The 20,149-nt window shown below is 63.6% G+C and overlaps 1 protein-coding gene across 2 annotated transcripts in view; it reads left to right on the forward strand.

Annotated features, from left to right (window-relative positions):
• The window catches only part of GNG7 (G protein subunit gamma 7), a 113,027-nt gene extending 101,298 nt beyond the window's left edge, over positions 1–11,729 (forward strand). For both annotated transcript variants that reach the window (XM_080802873.1, XM_080802872.1), the window contains 2 exons: positions 8,845–8,961; positions 11,589–11,729. In XM_080802873.1, the coding sequence (XP_080658999.1) occupies positions 8,881–8,961; positions 11,589–11,714 (207 nt within the window). In that variant the 5' untranslated portion in view covers positions 8,845–8,880 and the 3' untranslated portion in view covers positions 11,715–11,729. The remainder of the gene's footprint in view (positions 1–8,844; positions 8,962–11,588) is intronic.
• Positions 11,730–20,149: the final 8,420 nt, after the last annotated feature.

The raw sequence follows: 20,149 nt of genomic DNA on the forward strand, positions 1-20,149 counted from the left end.
CTCTTGCTACCACTCCAGGGACGACTCCTGCTCCGTCCTCCCTCTTCCCCTTCCCGGGCCCCCGGCGCGCGCTACTCCTTCTCTTACCTTTTCTGCCGTCTTTCTTCTCCCTCTGCGTCTCCGGGCTTCGCCCTGGGCGTTCTCCCCCGAGCCGGCCTCCAGCTCACCAACTCTCTCCGTAGTTGTCTCTAATGATGCCATTCTCTCCACTGAGTTCTTGGGCTTTAGACGTTGGCGTTACGCTTACGTCCGCCGGTTCTTCTGTAGGGTCCAGGGCTGCTGCACTTCCAGTCTCGCCTGTTTATCTCCTCGGACGTAGTTAACACAATTATTGTAAAGCGTCTGCCGGCTCCGGGGTCGGGAGCCCCTGTGAGCGGTCCGTCTTGCCTGTTATTCCTCTTGGGTTTTGTTTGTGGGCTCCTACCTCCTTGTACACCTGGTTATTACTAGTTGTGAGCTAGACACTGTGCTTGCCGACTTGTTTGTGGAGATAATTTGAATCCTAAGATGATGTTGTTTTCCAGCAGAGAATCTGTCCATTTACTCATGCCCGGCGTTTAGGGCTGCCCGCAACCGGGGTCACCTCCGTCCGGTTCGAGGTCTGACTTTATGTGGCTCTCCGCTGCGGTCGCTTTAAGGGTGTACCCATATCCCTCTGTGTGTGTGATAATCACGGGGACCCCATCACTTTGCATGATTATTTGGGAAAAGCTAAGGTAATGTCACCCATGGTAAAAGGGGCAGTAAAATTAAATTCCATCTGAAAAGCAGTCCAGTCAGATGCTGCCATTCGTTCAAGAAGACCTCACGCGGCGTCTGCCGTGTCGCCCCACATCGCCACGTCCGAGTTCTTCTGCTTGGACCGCACTGCTCTGCTCTCCCAGTTTGTACCAGGGGGAGTTCACCCAGCGCTCGCCCTTCGGAGGGCCCCGGATGCCAGTCTCTGCATCGCCAGCCTTGCAAGCTGATAGAAGCACCACTCGGCCTCTTAGCAAACCTTCCATCCTGGGAAAGTTACCCCAAAAGCCAGACTCCCGGGCTTCCCTCCTTCCCCAGACCTTAGCTATAAATTCTTCGCTAATAACCCTCCGGCGCCCTCAAGCACGAGCGCCCGGGTTCTACCCAGCTTCCTGGTTGCCCTCAGCCAGGCGAGCCTGTCCACGTTAGCGTCCCACTGTGGTGTAAGCCAGAATTGGCAGACAGAGGACTTTATTCAAAGGCCAAGAGACTTAGTCGGCAGAAGCCATGAACGTGGATCATCTGGACCTTAGAACCAGTGGGTGACAAACAGGGATTCCCTTCTCAGCTTTTAACAGCTGTCTTATTCGCCGGTGGAGGAAGCCAAGACCCAGGTCAGGGCAGAGCTGGCACGTGAACCCACTTCGAGACACGCCTGTTGCACCTTCGGGAGCTGGCGGCTGCCTTTGTCCTTGGAACGAGGTGCCCAGAAATCAGTCCCATTTCTCCCCATTTCTCCCTGAGACCTGACAGCTCTGGGGGCTCAGCAGGGGGGCTTTGCAGCTTAGGGTCCCCAGAGGCCAGAGTGCCTCTGATCACGCTCACACCTGTCCCACCCGGCCCCTGGGCATCTGAGGGGCGTGACCACCGCGGGGCAGCAGCTCTGTGGGGAGCGGGATTTCTCAAGAGCTTGCAGCAAACCGGCCCTGCCACCTCCGCTGGGCACGGGCTGTGCAGGACGCCCTGTCTTTGCTTCCATCTCTAGCAGCTGTGTTTACAGTTAGCAGTTGTCACAGGTGCCTCTGAGAGGGTCTCCTCCGTGGCTGCCGGCCTCTGGGCACCCCTGTTCCTTGGCACTGGAACTTGGGGACCTGGAGGTATGCCGGGCCCACCCCGGGAAGGGCCTGACACTCTGAGCACTGCAGAGTTCGCTGGAGCTCAGAGAGGGGAGGTAACTTTCCCAAAGCCACACAGCTTTGAGGTCTGTGCAGAATTCAGGTCCGCCACCTTCCGCTCGGCTCCTGCTTCCACTTTGCTCCTCTCCGGCACCGCAGCCTCACCGCCCTGGAAAGTGGTTGGATGAGTTCAAGGGGCAGCTCGCCCTGGGAGACTTGCAGTCACAGAAGGTCGTTGGATGCTAAGAAAATTAAACCCCTTTTGAAACAAGCTTCTATTTTCATTTATTACATTTCAGTCCCAAAGAAACTTTACATTTTGCCCAAATGAACCTCTCTTAGCTACAGTTTCTTCAGATAAAGGACTTAGATCCTGGCCCCAGGGGACATGGGGCAGTCTCTGGGGATGTCTGCGGTCGTCACAATGGGGGTGCTCTTGGCACTGAGCAGGTGGGGCAGGGGAATGATCTCAGAGAACAGTCTGGCCCCCGGGGTCCACGGCACGGAGCGGGAAGAGACTGTGCTCCCCCGCAACGCTGCTGGCAGAGCGTGTTTACGACGTGATGAACACAAGGGCTCAGCCGCCTCGTAGCTTTGCAGACCGGAGCCCGGACTGGTCGCACTTTTTCACCTGCATCTGCCCATCCACCCGCTCAGCAAACATTTATTCCAAACCTCGTGTGCCCCGTGGGGCTCACGGCAGCGTGGGGCAGGCGTGCAGGTGGGCAGGCGGCCCGGCTCCCTGAGGAGATCGGGAGGAAGGGGCTCGACCTTGGGTCAGGGATGGAGGCCAGACCCTCCCGGAGAGAAGGACGGGGGCAAAAATCCGTTCTGCAGAGAAAGGAGCTGTGGGAGGGCTGGGGACACCTGAGCGGGCATCGGGCAGCCTCAGCATCTCGACCTCGTGATGTCCCGTGGTCTCGTAGGACACGTCACCGTCAGGGGAGAAGGGCACATGGGGCTATACTATTTTTGCAATCCCTGTCGGATTATTTCAAAGTGCAAACGAGTGCAGTGACTTTGGAAACTGGAAAATATTTAACTTGTAAAGTTAAACAGACACCTGCCGGAGCAGCTCGAAGTCCCACACCCGGGCGTCCCCCAGGAGGACCGGGAGCGCGGGCTCCCACAGACCCCGGGCACGAGCGTGTCGTGCATTCTTCACGGTCTCCCGCGCCCTGACGTGGCCGGTTGGCGAAAGGGCCAGCAGGCCCTGCTGGGTCCCGGGTGGGCTGTGGGCTACTACACAGCCCCGAACAGGAGCCGCGCGCCCGTGGGCCCCACGACACGGCGACCCACCGGGCCATCGGCCGAGGGAGCAAGGCCAGACCCGCTCTCGGGCCTGTGTCTGCAGACTCCCGGACCGGGGCCGCAGGGGCTGGTGCAAACGCAGCGGCACGGGGCGCGTCCCAGGGGGACAGAGTCTGGATCTGGAGGGTGGTGTCGGCTGCCTGACGGGATGTGTGTGAAACCTCATTGACTGTGTGCCCAAAAGGACAAATTTCACTGTATGCAGATTGTCCCTGAACGGGAAACTCTTCACTGAAGGAAGTCGTGAAAATAATCGATGACGAAATTGTCACTCAGGGGTGCCCGGCGGGCTCGGTGGGTGGAGCGTGTGACTCTCCATCTCAGGGTCATGAGTTCGAGTCCCATGTTGGGCACAGAGCCTACTTAAAATTGTCACTTTGAGGTTCCCTGTCTGCCTTTACCCACGTGTATCTTTTTTTTTTTTTTAAGATTTTATTTATTTGACAAAGAGAGATTCCCAAGCAGGCAGAGAGGCAGCAGAGAGAGAGGAGGACGCAGGCTCCCTGCCCAGCAGAGAGCCCGATGCAGGACTTGATCCCAGGACCCTGAGATCATGACCCGAGCTGAAGGCAGAGGCTTTAACCCACTGAGCCACCCAGGTGCCCCTTCACTTTGGTTTTTACCGGTTAAATCACTTCTTACCTGAATTGCGTCCGTGAGTCCTTGTGCCGCACCTCCGGGGGGCCCGGCCCGCGTGTGATGAACGCCTCACGGGGCTGCCCGTCAGCTTCTGCGTTGCCGTGGCCTTTGCCGGGTCGGTGGTGGCCTTGGTTTCCAGTCCGGTTAGCACTTGTCCTGAAGTTCTGCCCGTTTCCAGAAGATCAGAGCTGCTGACCTTCTCCGTTCTTTCTGTTGACACCGTCGCTAGACCCTAACTTCCCCGTGACTGAGAATAAGCACCCAGTACAGCTTCACGGGTCTGTGTGTATTTTCTTCCCGGTTCTGCAGCTCTTTATAAGGAATCTCTTTGGTGTGAAGTAGAATCTGAGCCGGTCGGTGGTTCTCACTCGGGGCCGGCTCTGCTCCCTGGGGACACGGGATGACGTCTGGGGATGTCTGCGGCCGTCTGGACCCAGGGTGCTCCTGGCACGGAGGGGTGGGGGTCAGGGACGCCCCATTAGACGCCGTTCTGTTTCCCTGTGTGGCCGCGTCCGCGGCCCACCGTGGAAGACACGCTGCCCCTCCCCGTGATTTGTTTGACCCTATGTGCACTGGGGCCTGGTGTGTAAGGGCAGACCTGTTCCTTCCAGGGGTGACTGCCCCCCCGATCATGATGCCGCAGCCTCCCAACGTACCTCAGGGCGGGAGGCCTCCGCTGTCCTTCCTGTCACACATGCCCACGGGAGATTCTCACGCAGGAGCCCCTGGGCTCGGCATGGCTCCCCAGCGGGGGTGGGGCATCCCCCGAGCTGTGCCCTGGGCACCTTGCAGGGGCAGGACCGGGAGTCAGGGCCGGGACAGACAGCCCAGCCCGCTCCCTCCTGTCCCCCGGCTGGGCTCCCTCCTGTCCCCCGGCTGGGCTCCCTCCTGTCCCCCAGGGCCCGAGCAGGTCCGGCCAGGTTGGGCGCTGTCACGTGCTGCTTGTGGACCAGCACTGAGCAAGGAATGTGCCGGGGCTGACTCAGCGCCACCGCCTGTTGTGTCGGGGCTTCGGCTGGGCCGTGAGTCAGTGACTGGCTATGACCCCCGCCGGGACAAGGCTGAGTCCGCCGCATGCACGGCGGTGACGCCACCAGCGTCTGGTCCCAGCGTCTCAGCACGCTCGGGCACACATGTACGGGTGCGGTGCACATGCAAGCCCATATGCACACGCATGCACACACACCTGTACACAGACACGCGTGTGCACGCTCACGGACACACACGCACATCCACTGCACGCGCACATGCGTGCACACAGTTGTGGGCATGCACATCCCCCAGCCAGCCTCCGGGGGCCGTGCGAACCCATCCCGGAGGGAGCCTTTCGGGACGTGCGTCCGCAACAGCAAGCCAGCCACACTGAGGGGCTCCGTGCTTCAGAGGGAGGCCAGGTTGGGGGTGGCCTCAGGGATGCGGGGGTGCTGGGATCCCGGGGGACGCTTCTGAGTGTGGATACCCAGCAGGCGTCCCGGGCCCTCCAAGGAAAACACGCCACGGGGCCAGCCCGTTTCTTCTGCGAACGCGTCTATATTTAGCGCTGAGTAATTTAGGTATTTGTAAGCCCAACCAAGGGCAGTTTTCCCTGAGCTGGATGTTTTGTGGCTGCTTTGAAGCTCTCTGCTGAATCAGAGCCTTCTGGAAACCCACACGTGGGCTCTGTGCTCCCAGAACAGACACACTCAGGCTCTTTCTGGCCCAGAAGGGGGCTGGATGTCGGCCGGGAGGGCGGGGCCGGGCGGCGTGGAGGCGCCTTTCTCCCGAGACTTCTGCGGAGGCCACTTTGGGTTCACACGCGGCTGTAACAAATCAGAGACCGTCCGCGCATCACTCGCTCAGTGTCTGCAACGGTAGCATCTTGTGGACGTACGGCCGGTATCACAACCAGAATGTCCCCACGACACCGTCCACCGCCTTACTCTGTTGCTGCGGTCCCGCGTGCGTGCGTGCGTGTGGAGCTGTGCAAGGTTGTCACACGTGCGGGCCGTGAGCCCCCCGCCCCCCTCAAGGAGTCCACGTTTCCAGTGCCACGAGGAGCCCCCTCCTGCCCAGGCCCACCCCCCCCCGCCCCCCAGAACCGTGAATCTGTCCTCCGTCCCGACAATTCTCTCATCTCAGATCTGTTCTGTAAATGGAACCGCACGTCACATAGCCTTTGGGGATTGGCGCCTGGAGACCCACCCAAGGTATTGTGTGTATCGGTGGCCCTTTTTTTTTTTTATTGCTAAATAGAAAACGTTTTGAAAATCTGAAATCCGGGTCGCCTGGCCGGCTCCGTCGAAGAGCGTGTGACTCTTGATCTCAGGGCCGTGAGTTCGAGCCCCACAACGGGTGTGGAGACGACTTAAATAAATAATTAAACTGGAAGGAAGGAGGGAGGAAGGAAGGAAGGACGGAAAAGGATGGACAGAGGGAGGGACGGAGGGACGGAGGCTGAAAGCTGCCTTTACTTGTGTGCGGCCCCCTGGCTCTGGTGACCCCGAGCAGACCGTGCCCGCTGCGTCGTGACAGACACAGGCTGCTGCTCGTTACCGACTGAGTGTCTCCCCAGACTCCTGACCCTGGGCTCTGTGTCTGCACAGACACCCGTGCGGGTCCTCCGGGAGCCTCCTCAGCCTGGACGCTGAAGACGCTGAGCGGGTCGTCCTCGGGGGGGGGGGGGTGTCCCGGGCATGGTGGGGTCTGAGCAGGATCCTGCCCCGCCCCAGTTCGAGGAGCTCCCCTGGGCGTGGGATCCCCAGAGATCCCGACGCGCTCGGCCCGCTGTCCTTGGAGGACGCGATCAGCCGTTAGAACCGCCCTGCCAGAGCCCCCAAATGAAGACTGCGGGGAAAGTCGCATCTTCGCCGCCCAAGCGACGGGGAAAGCGTGCACAGCTGAATTGTGAAACTAAGCTGACGCCGGTCGTACGGTGCTGGTGTGAACGCGGGTGGCCCGGCCACTCTGGAAGACAGCTTGGCGTCTTCTCTGAAAATTGAACCCGCAGTCCCATCCCTCAGCGTTTATCTCAGAGACAAACCCTCGTGTTTGCACAAAACCTGCGCACAATTTGGGGCAGCTGCGTCGTGAGGGCCCAAAACGGGAATTGGGCCAGATTAACCTTCTGCCGGCGAACTGCGGGGCCGCCGCCGCTCTGGGCGGGGAACCTTGACCTTCCGCAGGTGAGCTGCGGCCGCCCCGGGGGGGACCGCCGCTCTGCAGGGAGCTGCCACGCGCACGGCAGTCTGGGTGCCTCTCCTGGGTGCCCCACGGTGATCGGCCCCGTCGGGGAAAGCCAGTCCGTGAAGCTTATGGTCGTACGGTTCTACTTACGCACCGTTCTGGAAATGATGGAAGTTTGGAGAAGGAAACCACATCGGTGGTCGCTGGAGCCAGGTTGGGGGGGGAGGGGGCGTGGGGGCCGGAGGGATGCCCCGTGTCCTCTGTGCCTGCGCCCCTGTGCCTTGCGGTTTTGTAAGACGTCTTCGTGAGGGAACCGGGCCCAGGAATCTGTCATTCCCTGCCACTGCGTGTGAGTCAACAGGCACCTCCAGATTTTAAAGTCATGAAAAAATAGATCCATAAAAATACTTGGGAAGGAAAATCGGTCACCCTCAAACACTAGCAAAGCCGGAATCATTGGTGCGGCAAAAGGTCGGTCTTCTCGCTGGGCAAGCAGGTGGGGAGGCCCCCGACCGGCCCTGAACCCCTGAGACGTGACAGCCACTTCCGGAAGGTGTGGGGGTGCGAGCAGACCGCTGGGTGCCATCTGGTCATTAAAGCAGCAGGCACCCCCCAGCCGCTGAGCAGCGGTCCTCGGGGAGTTCATGCAAGGGCTGCTCCGGGTTCGAGAAGACGGTTTCTCCGCAGTCACTTACCTGCACCGAGTGGGGGCTGTGAGCCACCCTCAAGGAAGGCGTCGCGGGGTGAATAGTGTCCCCCCAAATTCACGTCCACCAGAACCTCAGAATGGGTTTTTCAGATGCAAGAAGTTAGGAAGAGGAGGTCATGGCTGAGGGTGTCTTGGTGAGAAGGTCACGTGAGGACCGGGCAGAGGTCGAGTGATGTGGCCGCACCAGCTGCTGGAGGAAGAGCCTCCCCAGACCCTCGCGGTGGGAGGGGGGTGCCCAGCCCTGCCCCCGCCTGGACCTCAGCCCTCTGAGCTCCAGAATGTGGGAGAGCGGATTCCTGCTGTGCTCAGCTCCCTAGTCTGTGGCGTTTGTCCTGGCCTTTCCGGGACATCAGAACGCTCGGGGAAACCCCGCAAAACCAAGTGAGCTCCCTTGTCAACGGGTGACATGAATCCCCCCTCCCGCCCCCAGAAGCCTCTCCCGTGCCGGGAGCAGGAGCCCGCGCTCCCGCCCCGGTGGCCTCCCGTGGGGGCCCCGGTCACGGCCGGACCTGGCGAGGGAAGTCGGAGGCAGGCAGCCTCGCAGACAGGAGCCACGGGCCCCCCCCGCGCTCAGCCACGCTGAGCGGGGTTCTCACAGGGCGGGCCATCCTCCGGGCAAACGAGCCTCGGGATGAAGGAAGGGAAGCCAGACCCAGGACCCACAGCACACGGGGCCTCCCGGGTGACCCGCCGTGGTGCAGAGCCGGGGTCCCACCCAGATGACTCTGAGTCCCCCGGGGGACTTGGGCCATGTCCAGATACATCTGTGGCTGTCACAACGGGGACATCGTGGCATCGACAGGTGGGGGCCGAAGATGTGCCTGGGACGCCCCCAGACCGCGACCCTGCCCAGGGTCCGTGGTGCTGGGGGTCACGGAGCAGGGCAGGGATCAGAGAACGTGCCCCATGAGTCCCTCATTCTGAGTCATCCCCGTGTCAATGCTGTGGTTTGGTGAACGGCCCTGAAAGGCTTGGTGGCCACGTCTGGGGAGCACTTACCCCACTAGCACAGGGGGACCGTGGAGATGCCTCAGCTGGGCCCCCCACCGCCCCCACCCCAGGCACATGGGTACGGGGGCTCAGGTGGAGGCTTCTGGGGGGGGCGTCCTCTGGCCACGGGGCCGGGGCTTCGCGAGCCAACTCACATCCGTCTGCTCCCCTCCCCCACAGCTCTCCGGACAGCGGGGCCGGCGCTGATGGCAGACAATGTCAGCCACTAACAACGTAGCCCAGGCCCGGAAGCTGGTGGAGCAGCTGCGCATCGAAGCCGGCATCGAGCGCATCAAGGTGAGCTCGGCGGGCGGGCGGAGGGCGAGGAGACCCCTTGCCCGGGCCCTGCCCCAGACCGGGAGCCGCATCCCCGCTGTGCCCCTCGCTGGGCGGCCTCGGGCCACCCCCTAACCTCTCTGAGCCTCCGTTTCCTCAGTGGAAGGACCCGGATGATACAAAGCCTGTGCGGGGGGGTGGGGGGGCCGAGGCAGGGCCGAGCCCACCCCCAGCCCTGGGGGTCCTTCCCTCGAGAGCCAAGGCCCAGAGAAGGGAGGACCCAGGGCTCCGTGCCGGCTTCTTTCTTCACTTCTGCGTTGTTTGGATTTTTTGAAATAAGTGTGTTTGCTTTTTATGCTAAAAAAAGAAAAAGGACAAGCAGTTCCTGCTCACAGACACTTAACCCTTCAGGCACCAGGGAGCCAAACCAGAGCTCGTTCTCGCTGGGCTCCGGCTCGGCAGACTCAGTGTCCCCAGAAAGGGCCGGCGGCCCAGGTGTGGCCTCTCCGGTGAGAAAGACGCTGCCTCTTCATCACACCCGAGTGCACAGGCCGGGAGGACAAGTGTCGAGAGAGCCAGGGTTTTTTTAAGGAACTGGGAACTGGCTCACAGACCAGGGGGCCCAGCAAGTCCAAAATCTGCAGGGCAGACGGGAGATCCAGGCCAGGGTTGACGCGGCCGCTCGAGTCCCCAAGGCCACCCGGAGGCAGACTTTGTCACCTCTGGAGGCCTTCGACTGATGGCACGTGGCCCACCCACATTGAGGGGCCCGTCTCCCTACCCTATGTCAACCCATTTACGTGTTAATCTCCTCTAAGAATGACCTTCCCGGTGACATCTCCACTTGGGTCCTGTGACCTGGCCAAGTGGACGCCTAAAACCGGACATCAGCGCGCGGGGCTGTTCAGACCAATTCTCCAAGCACCTGCCGCTCCACCGAGTGAACTTCCTGCTGCCGTAGAAGTTCAGCAGCAGGGGCGACCCGGCCCCCGGACAGACTGACACCTGCCGGTCAGCCCCACGGGGCGGGCAGCGGGGCTCCTGCAGCCCCCTGGGTTGGGAGGCAGCTCCCGGGAGGGTCTGAGCGTCCCAGAGCCCTGAGCATTCAAAGCATTCCTTCGGGCTGAAGAAAGAGAAGGGCTTGAAAGCCTCGGCTGCCGCGGTTTTGCCGGCGGAGAGCGCGATTCAGTCCGGGCCGTTTGATGTGCTGGAGGAGTCCTGCCACCCCCTTGAACGGTCGGGAGGACGGGAGCAGGACGGGGCCCACCCTCCCCACTGCAGTCCTGCCTGAGGCTTTCCATCCCCAAACCGGTGACCAGAACCGCAAACATGGGCACATCTGAAAAGCCGGCAGGGCCAGGGCCTGGCAAGGCGGGCATGGGGGGCCCGGCCCTCTGGGCAGAGCTTTCCTGTTGACGCGGGGGTGTGAGCGGGGGGCCACACACCCGAGCCACCGCATTGGTTATTTCCAGGGTCCGGAGGCTATTTTTGTCGTTTTGGAGGGTTGCTTTCCAAATACAGCTCTAGAAACCAAGCTCATCCACGGCGGCGGCCCTGGGAGCGCCAGCGGGCTCGGGACAGTGGCAATTGTCAGTGTCTGTGGGTAGGAGTGTCCCCAGGATGAACCTAGAGGCCAGCCTGCAGACTGGGCAGCCCTGGGGACGAGGGCGGCAGCCCTGGCTTTCAGGGGTGCAGGGCCCCAGACCACAGAGCCCAAGGAGAGTTCTCACTCCTGCCTGTCCTACCCGGTCACACCCGCTCCTGGCAGGGGGGGAACCAGGCTCCCCTGACAGTTCCCACCACGGGGAGGAGACCCAGGGGCCCAGGATCCCTGAACCCCAGTGCCCAGCCCCCAGCCCTGCTGGGGGGAGTGGAGTGCGACGGTGCCCACCACAGCCCCAGATGCACACCCTAGAAGGTGGGGTGCAGGGCTGGGCTGTGCCCTCTGCTGTGATGAAGCACCCCTTTCCCCCATCAGCTTTCCCAGGGGCTGAGTGGCCCTCCCTGCACCTGCCCCCTCCTCTTCTGGGGACCCTGAGGCAAGTGCCCCAGGTGTCACCTCCTTCGCCCAGGTCACTGGACCCAGCCAGCTCAGGGGCCCAGCAAAGAAATGCCCAGGAACTGGTGTTGGGGTCCCTCCGATGCTGGGATGGCTCCTCCTGTGCCGTCCCGTCTTGGGTGGGAATGGAGTTTTGGTCTGAATCCTGAAGAGGGCTCCGTCTCTCCCTTGCCAACGGTGATAACACACTCGTTTGTGCAACCACCGCCTGCCTCACCCTGTTCCAGAACATTCCATTTCCCCAAAAGGAACCCATCCCCATCAACAGTCCCCTCCCCAGCCCCCATGAGCCCCCTTCCCATCCGGGGAGGAGCCTGGTCTGGACGTGTCACAGGCGTGGACTCACACCCCGTGGGGCCTCCTGTGTCTGGTTCCCTCCCTGCGTGTCGTGGGATCGGGGTCCATCCCCGGGGCAACGCGGGGGGGCCTCGCTCCTGCTGGGGCCAGGGATGCTCCCGTGTGCGGGCGGACAGGTCGGGTGTATCTGTCCCGGTGGGTGGACACTGGGCCGTTCCCGCCTCGGCTGCGGTGGACGTGCACGGGGCAGCCCGTCTGACCTGTCCTCTCTGGTCCTTGTGCCCACGTGCAGGTGTCCAAAGCCTCGTCGGAACTCATGAGCTACTGTGAGCAGCACGCCCGGAGCGACCCCCTGCTGGTGGGAGTCCCCGCCTCTGAGAACCCCTTTAAGGACAAGAAGCCTTGTATTATCCTGTAGCCGGGCGTCCCTCCCTCCGGCTCCCTCGGCTCGGGCGTCGCTCACTGCGCCGGCAAGCGAGCCATCTCCAGTCCAAACGCTCAGTCCCCAAGAGAGGCGAGCAGCCGCCACCATGGACGCGGCAAAATGCGTCCTCCGGGTCTAGCTGGAGCTTCGAGCCCAGCAGCGCTGTCCTGTCCGGGCCCCGCGGGGAGACGCCAGGGGGCCGTGGCCCGTGGGGAGCCGCAGAAATGCCCGAGTGACACACTGACGGCGTCTGGAGGCTCTGGGCTGCCGTCGGGGTAGCGGCCGGGCCGGGCGGGGGAAGGAGACGGGGGACCTGGCGGTGGCCCCGGGCACCCAGCGCCGCGTGGCGATCCTCGCACCATTGTCTGTTTGTGGAAACGCGGGCGCCGGGCGACGCTGCCGCGTTTGCGCTGCTTCTTCCCGAGCCGCCCGAGGTCGGGGGTGCGCGGAGGGCCCAGCGCACGGCTCGGGAACCGCATCTCCTCTCCGCTGAGCCCAGAGCCCGCAGCTGCGCGTCGCGGGGATCGCGCCCCTAGATGGTAGGGGCCAGGAGAGGGGCTCTGTCCGTGCAGCGCGCCCCGCGTGGCCTCATGTCGCCCTGCACCGCGGCACCGGCACCGGCGTGGCATCGGTGTGGCACATGGCCCCCGACAGCCCCGCCGCGGCCCCCGGCCCTTTGTGGGGACCCCAGCCCTCAGGGAGGCGGGTCTCTAGGCCCCTGCTTGGCTCCCGGGAGCGGCCGCCTGCGTCGCGGCCCGTTTTGAGCGCCCGAGGCGAGGTGGGCAGCGGGGACCGTCCGTGCTCGGCCCTTCCAGGCAGTTGTGTTGTGTTCTGTCGTGTTTTCCGCTTCTGCGTGTCGCCGTGGCCACTCTGCAGACGGGAGGGCGGCCTGGGGAGGCCCTGCCTCACAGGTCAGAAGGCGTCCGGTCCCGGAAGCAGCTGCGGGGCCCCGGGGGTGAGATGCCTAACCCGCTCGCCTTCCCTCCCGCAGCTTCTCTTCAGTCGCTTGGCCCCTGTGACCACCTGGACGGTTCCAGGAGCAGGAGGCGGAGGGAGGGCCCTGAGCACACCCGTCCCCCACCTGCCCCGCCCTTGCACCCCTGCGCAACAGCCCCCAGGAGGGCCCTCCCCTTACAGGCCAGGGCCAGGGCCTCGTGCCAACCTCAAGGCTCCTGCTCCCCACCCCGCAGCCCCTGCAAGTGCCGAGGCCCAGACCCCAGCAGCGCTAAGGTTTGGGGATGGGGGGGATGCATCCCCATGCGGGCTGGCTCCCCAGGGCGCTGGCTGTAGGGTCCAGCCTTGCTCCCCGGCTCCCAGCTCTCTCCGGCCGGTCCGGGAGCACCAGGGGTTTGGGGGAGCCCAGCGTCTCCAAACCTGCCGTTGGACAGGGGAGCCGCGAGGGCCCGATGCCCTGGCCACCTTTCACTGGGCGGGAGCCAACCTCTCACCGTCCCCAGCTGAGCAACAAGACAGAGTAGAAGCTGTCCGCAGGGGGGAGGCCAGGGCCCGGGGGGATCTGCCCCGAGACACCAGACTGGGGAGGTGGTTGGCCGAGCAAAGCCTGTCCAGGCCCCTTCTGTGAAAGCCTTAATCCCTGGAGCCCGTCCTTCCCCTGCGTCCCCAGCACCCCAGGCTGGTCCTCGGGCCGCGGGTCCCCAGCAAGGACGGGAGGCCCTGGCCTCAGTCCACACCCTCCCTACCGGCCTTGTCCCGCTCAGCCTCACCGCGTGTCCCCAGACCGCGGCCCAGGTGCGGTTGAACGGAGTCAGGGAGCCCCACAGCCAGCGGCACCCCCAGCCCTGGAGTGAACCCCAACTCAAGTCAGAGCCCCCAGGGCTGAGGGGTGGGGGTAAACTAACCCCAGAGAGGGTGAGGACGGGCGCGCCCCCAGCCCCTGCCATCACACCCGCCCAGCTGCCTCCCCCAGGGGCCGCCCGGGACCTCGACCCGGGGAGGCGGCCGTCCCCACCGTGGGTGTCCTTCTAGCTCCTGTTTTCCTTCTAGAGTAAGTCTCCGTGTCCCTAGTGTAGACCCCGAGCGCCCGAGCCTTCCCTGGGCGCGTCCCGCATGACCACATCGCGTGCACGGTGTCAGCGGGAGCCGGCGGAGCTGGTGCCACAGGCCTGGGGGAGACCCGCGTCTCCAGCCACGTCATGGGGGGGACGTGAAGGGCACCGTCCCCAACACACCGAGTCTGGGGGTCCCCAGGGGGCTGGCAGGTGGGGCGCCGCCCCTCCCCTCCCCCACGCCAGGAAGGAGTTAGAATGTGCACCCCTCCCCACAGGTGACCCCGAGGCCAAGATTTAAGTGACTGGGGGCGTGACCCCCGGCCTGGGGGATGTGAGTCGCGGGCCCCGGCGTCCGTTTCCGAGCGCTGGGCCTCCGGGCAGCTCCCCCGGCTCTGCACGGCCCCGCCGAGCGCGGGGGGCCGGGAAAGGCCGTCAGCCTGCCCCCAGGGCGAGGGACCAGGGGCAGTTTCCCGGCCAAGGTGAGGCCACCAAAGGTCGCGCTGGTCCTCCAAGAACACCTACAAAATGCCAGCCTGCCACGGAGTCCCGGAGAAGCAGCCATATGTCGGGCTCTCGCCCTCTTCCTTCTCGGTCCGTGGAAACCATCGCCGGACGTTGCAAAGACCGGTTCCGGTTCGCAGAAGCCGTCTGTGGCTCTAGCAGGTTCTAACCCATCTCCTTTGGGATGTTCAGTGGCTTTTATTTCTGATTTTTTTTTTAAAGAGAAAAAAATTCCAGGTGCGCCACACCCACTTTCTTGCAGTGTTTTAATATTGTGTGGAATCGTTAATACAGAGTGACTAATCCCCAGCACAAAGGCTCCCTGGTCCTCTCTCCGTGCCACCGCCTGCGGGGGCTGGGGTCGGGCGGGAGGGCGGGCCGGGCACGGGGGTGACGGGCTGCCCCCCACGCGCGCACCCCTTGCCGCTAGGAGGGGGCTGCGTGGATGGAGCGTGGCTTCGGGCAGCCCCGCGAGGCCTCCGCCGCCACAGGCCTTCCAGTTTGCAGCGAGAAAACCTCGGAGGGGGGCTCCTGGGGGCTCCGTCAGTGAAGCGTCTGCCTCCGGCTCAGGTCATGATCTCGGGGTCCTGGGATCGAGCCCCTCATCGGGCTCTCTGTTTGGCGGGGAGCCTGCTTCCTCCTCTCTCTCTGCCCCTGCTTCCTGCTCGTTCTCTCTCTCTCTCTCAAATAAATTTAAAACGAAAACTTCAGGCTGCCCTGCGTGAGGTTCAGCATACCCGAGCCCCGTGCCCCTGGCTCGGGGTGGCCTCCGTCCAGCATGGGCCGCTCTCGTCGGGAAAGTGCTTCGCTCTCCTGAGAGCTCGGAGCGCCCCAGGCCCGGTGCCCCCGCCGTCCAGTCACCCAGCAGCCACGCTCGGCCCCCAGAGACCCCAGGGGAAAAGGCGAGCGAGTGGTGGTCCCGACTCACACCGGACTGTGGGGAGAGTTCAAGTTTAGTAACAAATCTGTCCACGAAAGATGCTGACCTCCCAGCAGAGAACTTTGTGTAAAAATTTACAGATTCAACTTCATAAAAATTATCCTCTTTGCGTCCAAGAGCATAAGATCAGAAGTGAGTTCAAAAACCCAAACACAGGGGGCGCCTGGGGGGCTCAGAGGGTTAAAGCCTCCGCCTTCAGCTCAGGTCATGGTCCCAGGGTCCTGGGATCGAGCCCCACGTCGGGTTCTCTGCTCAGCGGGGAGCCTGCTTCGTCCTCTCTCTGCCTGCCTCTCCGCCTACTTGTGATCTCTGTCTGTCAAATAAATAAATAAAATCTTAAAAAAAAAAAAATCCAAACACAGAATGGCCCCTGATGCACCATCCCCATGTGTGGTGCCCACAGCAGCCGCTCACAGCACGGGGAAGGGGCCACTAGCCGATGAAGGACACACACGGCGCGGCCCGTCCCCACTATGGGAACACGATCCAGCCCCAGCGAGAGCGGCCGGACCCAGAAGGACCCGTCCCGCAGGTCCCCACTCCCAGGAGGGCCCCAGAGGAGTCCCGTCCACACGGACGGAGAGGAGAGGGTGGGAGCCAGGGCTGGGGTGGGGGGTGGGGAGTCCGTGCTTCATGGGGACGGAGTCTCCGTGTGAGGGATGGAAAGTTCTGGAGACGGGGGGTGGGGTGGCTGCAGGACGGGCCGAGTGTGCGGGCGGCCTGGCCTCAGAGCGGCTGCTGGCGGCGGCAGGCGAGGGCCAGCCCGGGACGAGGCCCGGCGGCTCTGCTCCGGGCCCTCACTTGAGGGATCCGACACGCGTCCACAGAAGGCCTCGGGGGTGTTCAGCGCTGCCTCTGTCATGACACCCCAAACCCGAAGCCTCCCGGGCGTTCCACGGTGGCTGCAGAACACGCGGGAGCCGTTCGTGCCTGGAATCCACTCAGCAGGTTAGAGACCCGCTGCCCCCAGGCGGGTGGCCCGGCAGCCTGCCTGGGAGCCCCCGGCACGTGAGGGCATCCTGGGCGGCCCGTCCTGGGCGGCCCGGGCACCGGGCACCGGCCACCAGCTCAGAAGCAGGACCCGAGGACGCGCACACCCCCCTCCCCAGAGCCCGTGGCTGCGTCAGCTCCCGGGGGGTCAGGAGTCCCGCAGGGACTCGGAGTCAAATACCTGCAGATGGGGGGGCCTGGGCTCCCCAGGGCGCGGCGGCTTCACAGGCCCCCCCAGCGGCGTCCCCGAAGCCATGAGCAGGAGTCACACGGCAGAGGCCGGGGTGAAAAGGCCACGCGGGGCCCCAGCCCTGGGACCTTCTGGAAGACGCACCACCACGAGACCGCGAACGGACCGGGGGGCCGGGGGAGGGCGGAAGCACAGGCGACCCTAGGGCAGGGACGCGACCCCGCAGGACACGGACACGGTGCATACACAGCAGGACCCGTTTGCCGAGACCCACACACCACGTTCGCCCCCAGAGCAAACCGGGCCGCGGAGCAGGGGCTGCGCCCGATGCAGGGCTGGGGTCACCGGCGGGCAGTGGCGCCCCCAAGTCAGGCCCACTTTGTCCCCCAAGTCAGAGGCCCAGCAGTCACTGCGCCTCCAAAAAGGTGGAAGGAGAGCCGGAGGCCACCCCGAGCCCCCACCGGGAGTGGAGGCCCCCGCCACGGGCTTCTGGTCTTCACTGAGCGCCGCCCCCCGTGGGCTCATTTCCCACCGTCAGGCTCGCAAACACCCCTAGGTGTCAGCGGGGTGGGGCGGGCAGGGGAGAGTGAGGCAGTTCAGGAGGCAGCCACGGGTGACCCGCACAGGTGGGGAGGATGGGGGGCTCCCCACACACAGGGGAAGGGTCTCCTCCCTCCAGCACAGGCACCCCAGGGCCCTCCCCGTTTCCTGAGCCTCAGGCTTGCACACTCCCACCCGGGGGCCCCTCCTTCCCAGAGAGAGTGGGTGCTGGGGCTTCGGGGGGGCCGCTGTGGCGAAGGATCAGGCCCCGGGTGGCTTGAACCCACAGGATTTACGCTCTCGCCCTCGGGAGGCTCCAGGGGAGGCCCCTCCCCACCTCCTGCAGCTCCGGGGGCTCTTGGTGGTCCTTGGGGTCTCTAGGCTGTGAGCATCACTCCTATCTCCACCTCGTGGCCCCCTGTGTCTCTCCCGGTGTCCCTCTCCCTGGAGGGAGCCCCAGCACCCCCACTCCAGCAGGACCGCATCCTAACGAACATCATCAGCAAAGACCCCATCTCCAAGGACAGTCAAACGGCAGGGGTCCAGGTGGACAGGAATTTGGGGAGGGGACTCTGGTCAACCCAGTGCAACAGATTCTTCTAGATGATTGCGTGTGGCTGCGGAAACATCTCCTGTGTTCCCAGCAAGCGCACTTCACTGATTCACTTACTACAGTCCCGGGGCCCAGAGTGAGGCCAGGGGACCCACGAGTCATCACGGCACAAAGGAGGGGACAGGGCTCCAGTGGGGGTGGGTGGGAAACGCGTCAGGAAAGGCTTTGGAGAGGGGCTCCAGCTAGGCTGCCGTAGTGGGCTGAACTGTGTCCCCCCGCAAACTCTATGTTCAAGCCCTGCCCCCCGTGAGCCCCCCGCCTCCGAATGTGCCCTTTTTTGGAAATAGGCCATTTGCAAGGGAGCCGGGGCTGGACTGGGCCCTGGGCCCTACATCCAGTGACCAGGTCTGCGCAGCAGAAAGGAGGGAGGTTGGGGTCCCTAAGCCCAGGGAGACCGGCGAGAGGCTGGAGCTGGACACTGAGTCAGAGCCAGAAATCCGCGCTGTCCACGGAGGCAGCAAGTTCACAACGACACTCAGCGTGGTCGCTCCACGAGCCCCAGCACCATGTCCAACCCATGACGGGAGAGATGGCAGATTCGGGGTCATGGAGCCTCTCAGCGCGGCCAGCTGAATGATTTGGTGCAACATGAAGAATTTCAAGATGGTGATAGGAGAGCATTGGACCACGCGCCGGCGCTCCCGAGCTCCGGCCCCAGGGACGCGCAGGACCCCCGGGCACGGCCAGCCCCCCTCCCAGTCCCGGAGCTCCAGAGAGCACCTGTCCAGAGCAAGGGGGCCTTGGACCCTCCTGGCACCCCCAACCGACTTCTCGAGAAATGCACAAAATACACGGTGCTCCCGATTCTACTTCTCAAAATCTCTGCTCCAGAGAATAAGAAATCCTGTGTCCCGTTCAAAGCCAACGGACATTTTATTTATGAAATTAAGAGGCTAATCTTGAATTCGGGATCACGTCTTAGCGATGTCTGTGTGCATCTCCGAAACTGACCTCAGAGCCTCTTCCGGGCTTCGATGGTCGCCCCAAGAGCAGGTGTAAGGGGGAGGCACAGACGGATGGGGTTGAAAGGCCGCTGTTGCTTTGCAAATAGCGACTGTATGTTTTCTTCTACGATGGCTTTATCCTGTTTCGGTATTTCCTCCTCCTCTTCTTTTAAATTTTTTTATTGATTTTAAGTCATCTCTACGCCCAGCATGGGGCTCGAACTCAACGCCCCTGAGATCCACACGCTCTCCCAACTGCGCCAGCCGGGTGCCCCCCACTTCTTCTTCTAAATACATATTTTTAAAAATCTCAACAAGTGGTGACGGCCCAGCTTCCCCGTGCCCTTGAGCAGGTCACTCTAACCACCAGCGTTGGGTTTCAGGGTCGAAAGCGAGGCCAGAAGCGCCACATGAGACCTTCGGGGAGGTCCTTCATAATCGCCAAAGGCTCAGCGCACCTCGAAGACAGAAGCCTTCGCACCGGTGACGCCGCGTCAAAGTACCAGAAGCGAGAACTGCGGGAGCCGTGAGGGCCGTGTAGCGGTTCTGGAACGTTCTTTCATTTCCGTGACTTCCAGTTCCTTGCTCTGCCAAAGGCAGCGAGGGACACAAGTGCACAGGCACAGTCGCCCCTGCTGGACCCCAGGTTGGGGTCTCTGGGAAGCGGACTGAGCCGTGTTCGGGAGCTTTCCCGGAGAGGACTCCCGGGATCAGAGTGTCACGGAGGGCCGGGAGGGGCCTCGCGCTGCCCCAGCGGGGCTCTGCAGCCCAACCAGCCTGTCCGGACGGTCTCTCGTTGGGTCCATGTCCATTAGGACCTGCCGCTGCCCCAGGCGGCCTGCGGATTGCCGTGACCTTGGGCAGGGCAGCTGTGACCCCTGGCGGCGCTGGCAGCCTGGCGATCCCTGCCAACGCCCCGGGGAGCCAGCTCGTCCCTCCTCATGCCCACCAGCCTCGTCCGTCTTTCCTCGAACTCTAACGTTCTTCCCCACGTACACCTTTGCCACCAACAGAGAAACCTCCGAAGCAAATGAGAGGAGGACGAGAGCCGCACGCAGCCTTCCCGCGGCGCGCAGCTTGCTCCCGAATGTTTCTTTCCGTCCCAAATTAAGGGGTGAGTGACAACGCTAACCCCAGCGGTCAGGACCTGGGCCACAAAGCCTGACCCGCCGGCCTGCCCGCCCTCCCGCCCCCATGAGGTCCAATCAGGGGGCGCTGAGGAGCCAGGCTCCCCCGCCCCCCGGAGATCCAGAGTTGGGGGAAACCCCCGCGGAGGGCCCGGGAGGCAGCGGGGAGGGCTCCGGGTGGGGCTCCCCCTGGGTGGCCGCGGCGGGCCCAGCGCTCCCGGCAGCGCACGTGTGGCGGCTGCGCAGAGGCAGCTCGAGGCCCCCGGTGGAAAGGGTGACACGCGAGGCCTCGCTGGCGGGCCCGCCCGAAAAATGTGGCCCTCTTTCTGGCCAGAATGTCTCCCTCCAGGAAGCGCTCTAAGCCCACGGTTGAGAAAGGCGCACAGTCTGTCGGTGCCCAGGAGCGGGCCGGGCGGGCGAGGAGGAGCCCGGGCTAGCCGGCAGGTGTCGGCGTCTCAGTCCCCACCAGCACCCCCATCCCTCCTGTGCCCCCGGTTCCCACAGGGGGTCTCATCCCTGTGTCCTCCCTCCACTCCTCTGTGAGCAGAACAGGTAGTCCTGGATGAAGCCGCGTG

Source organism: Martes martes (assembly GCF_963455335.1).
Source record: "Martes martes genome assembly, chromosome: 1".
In the NCBI taxonomy this organism is placed as follows: domain Eukaryota; kingdom Metazoa; phylum Chordata; class Mammalia; order Carnivora; family Mustelidae; genus Martes; species Martes martes.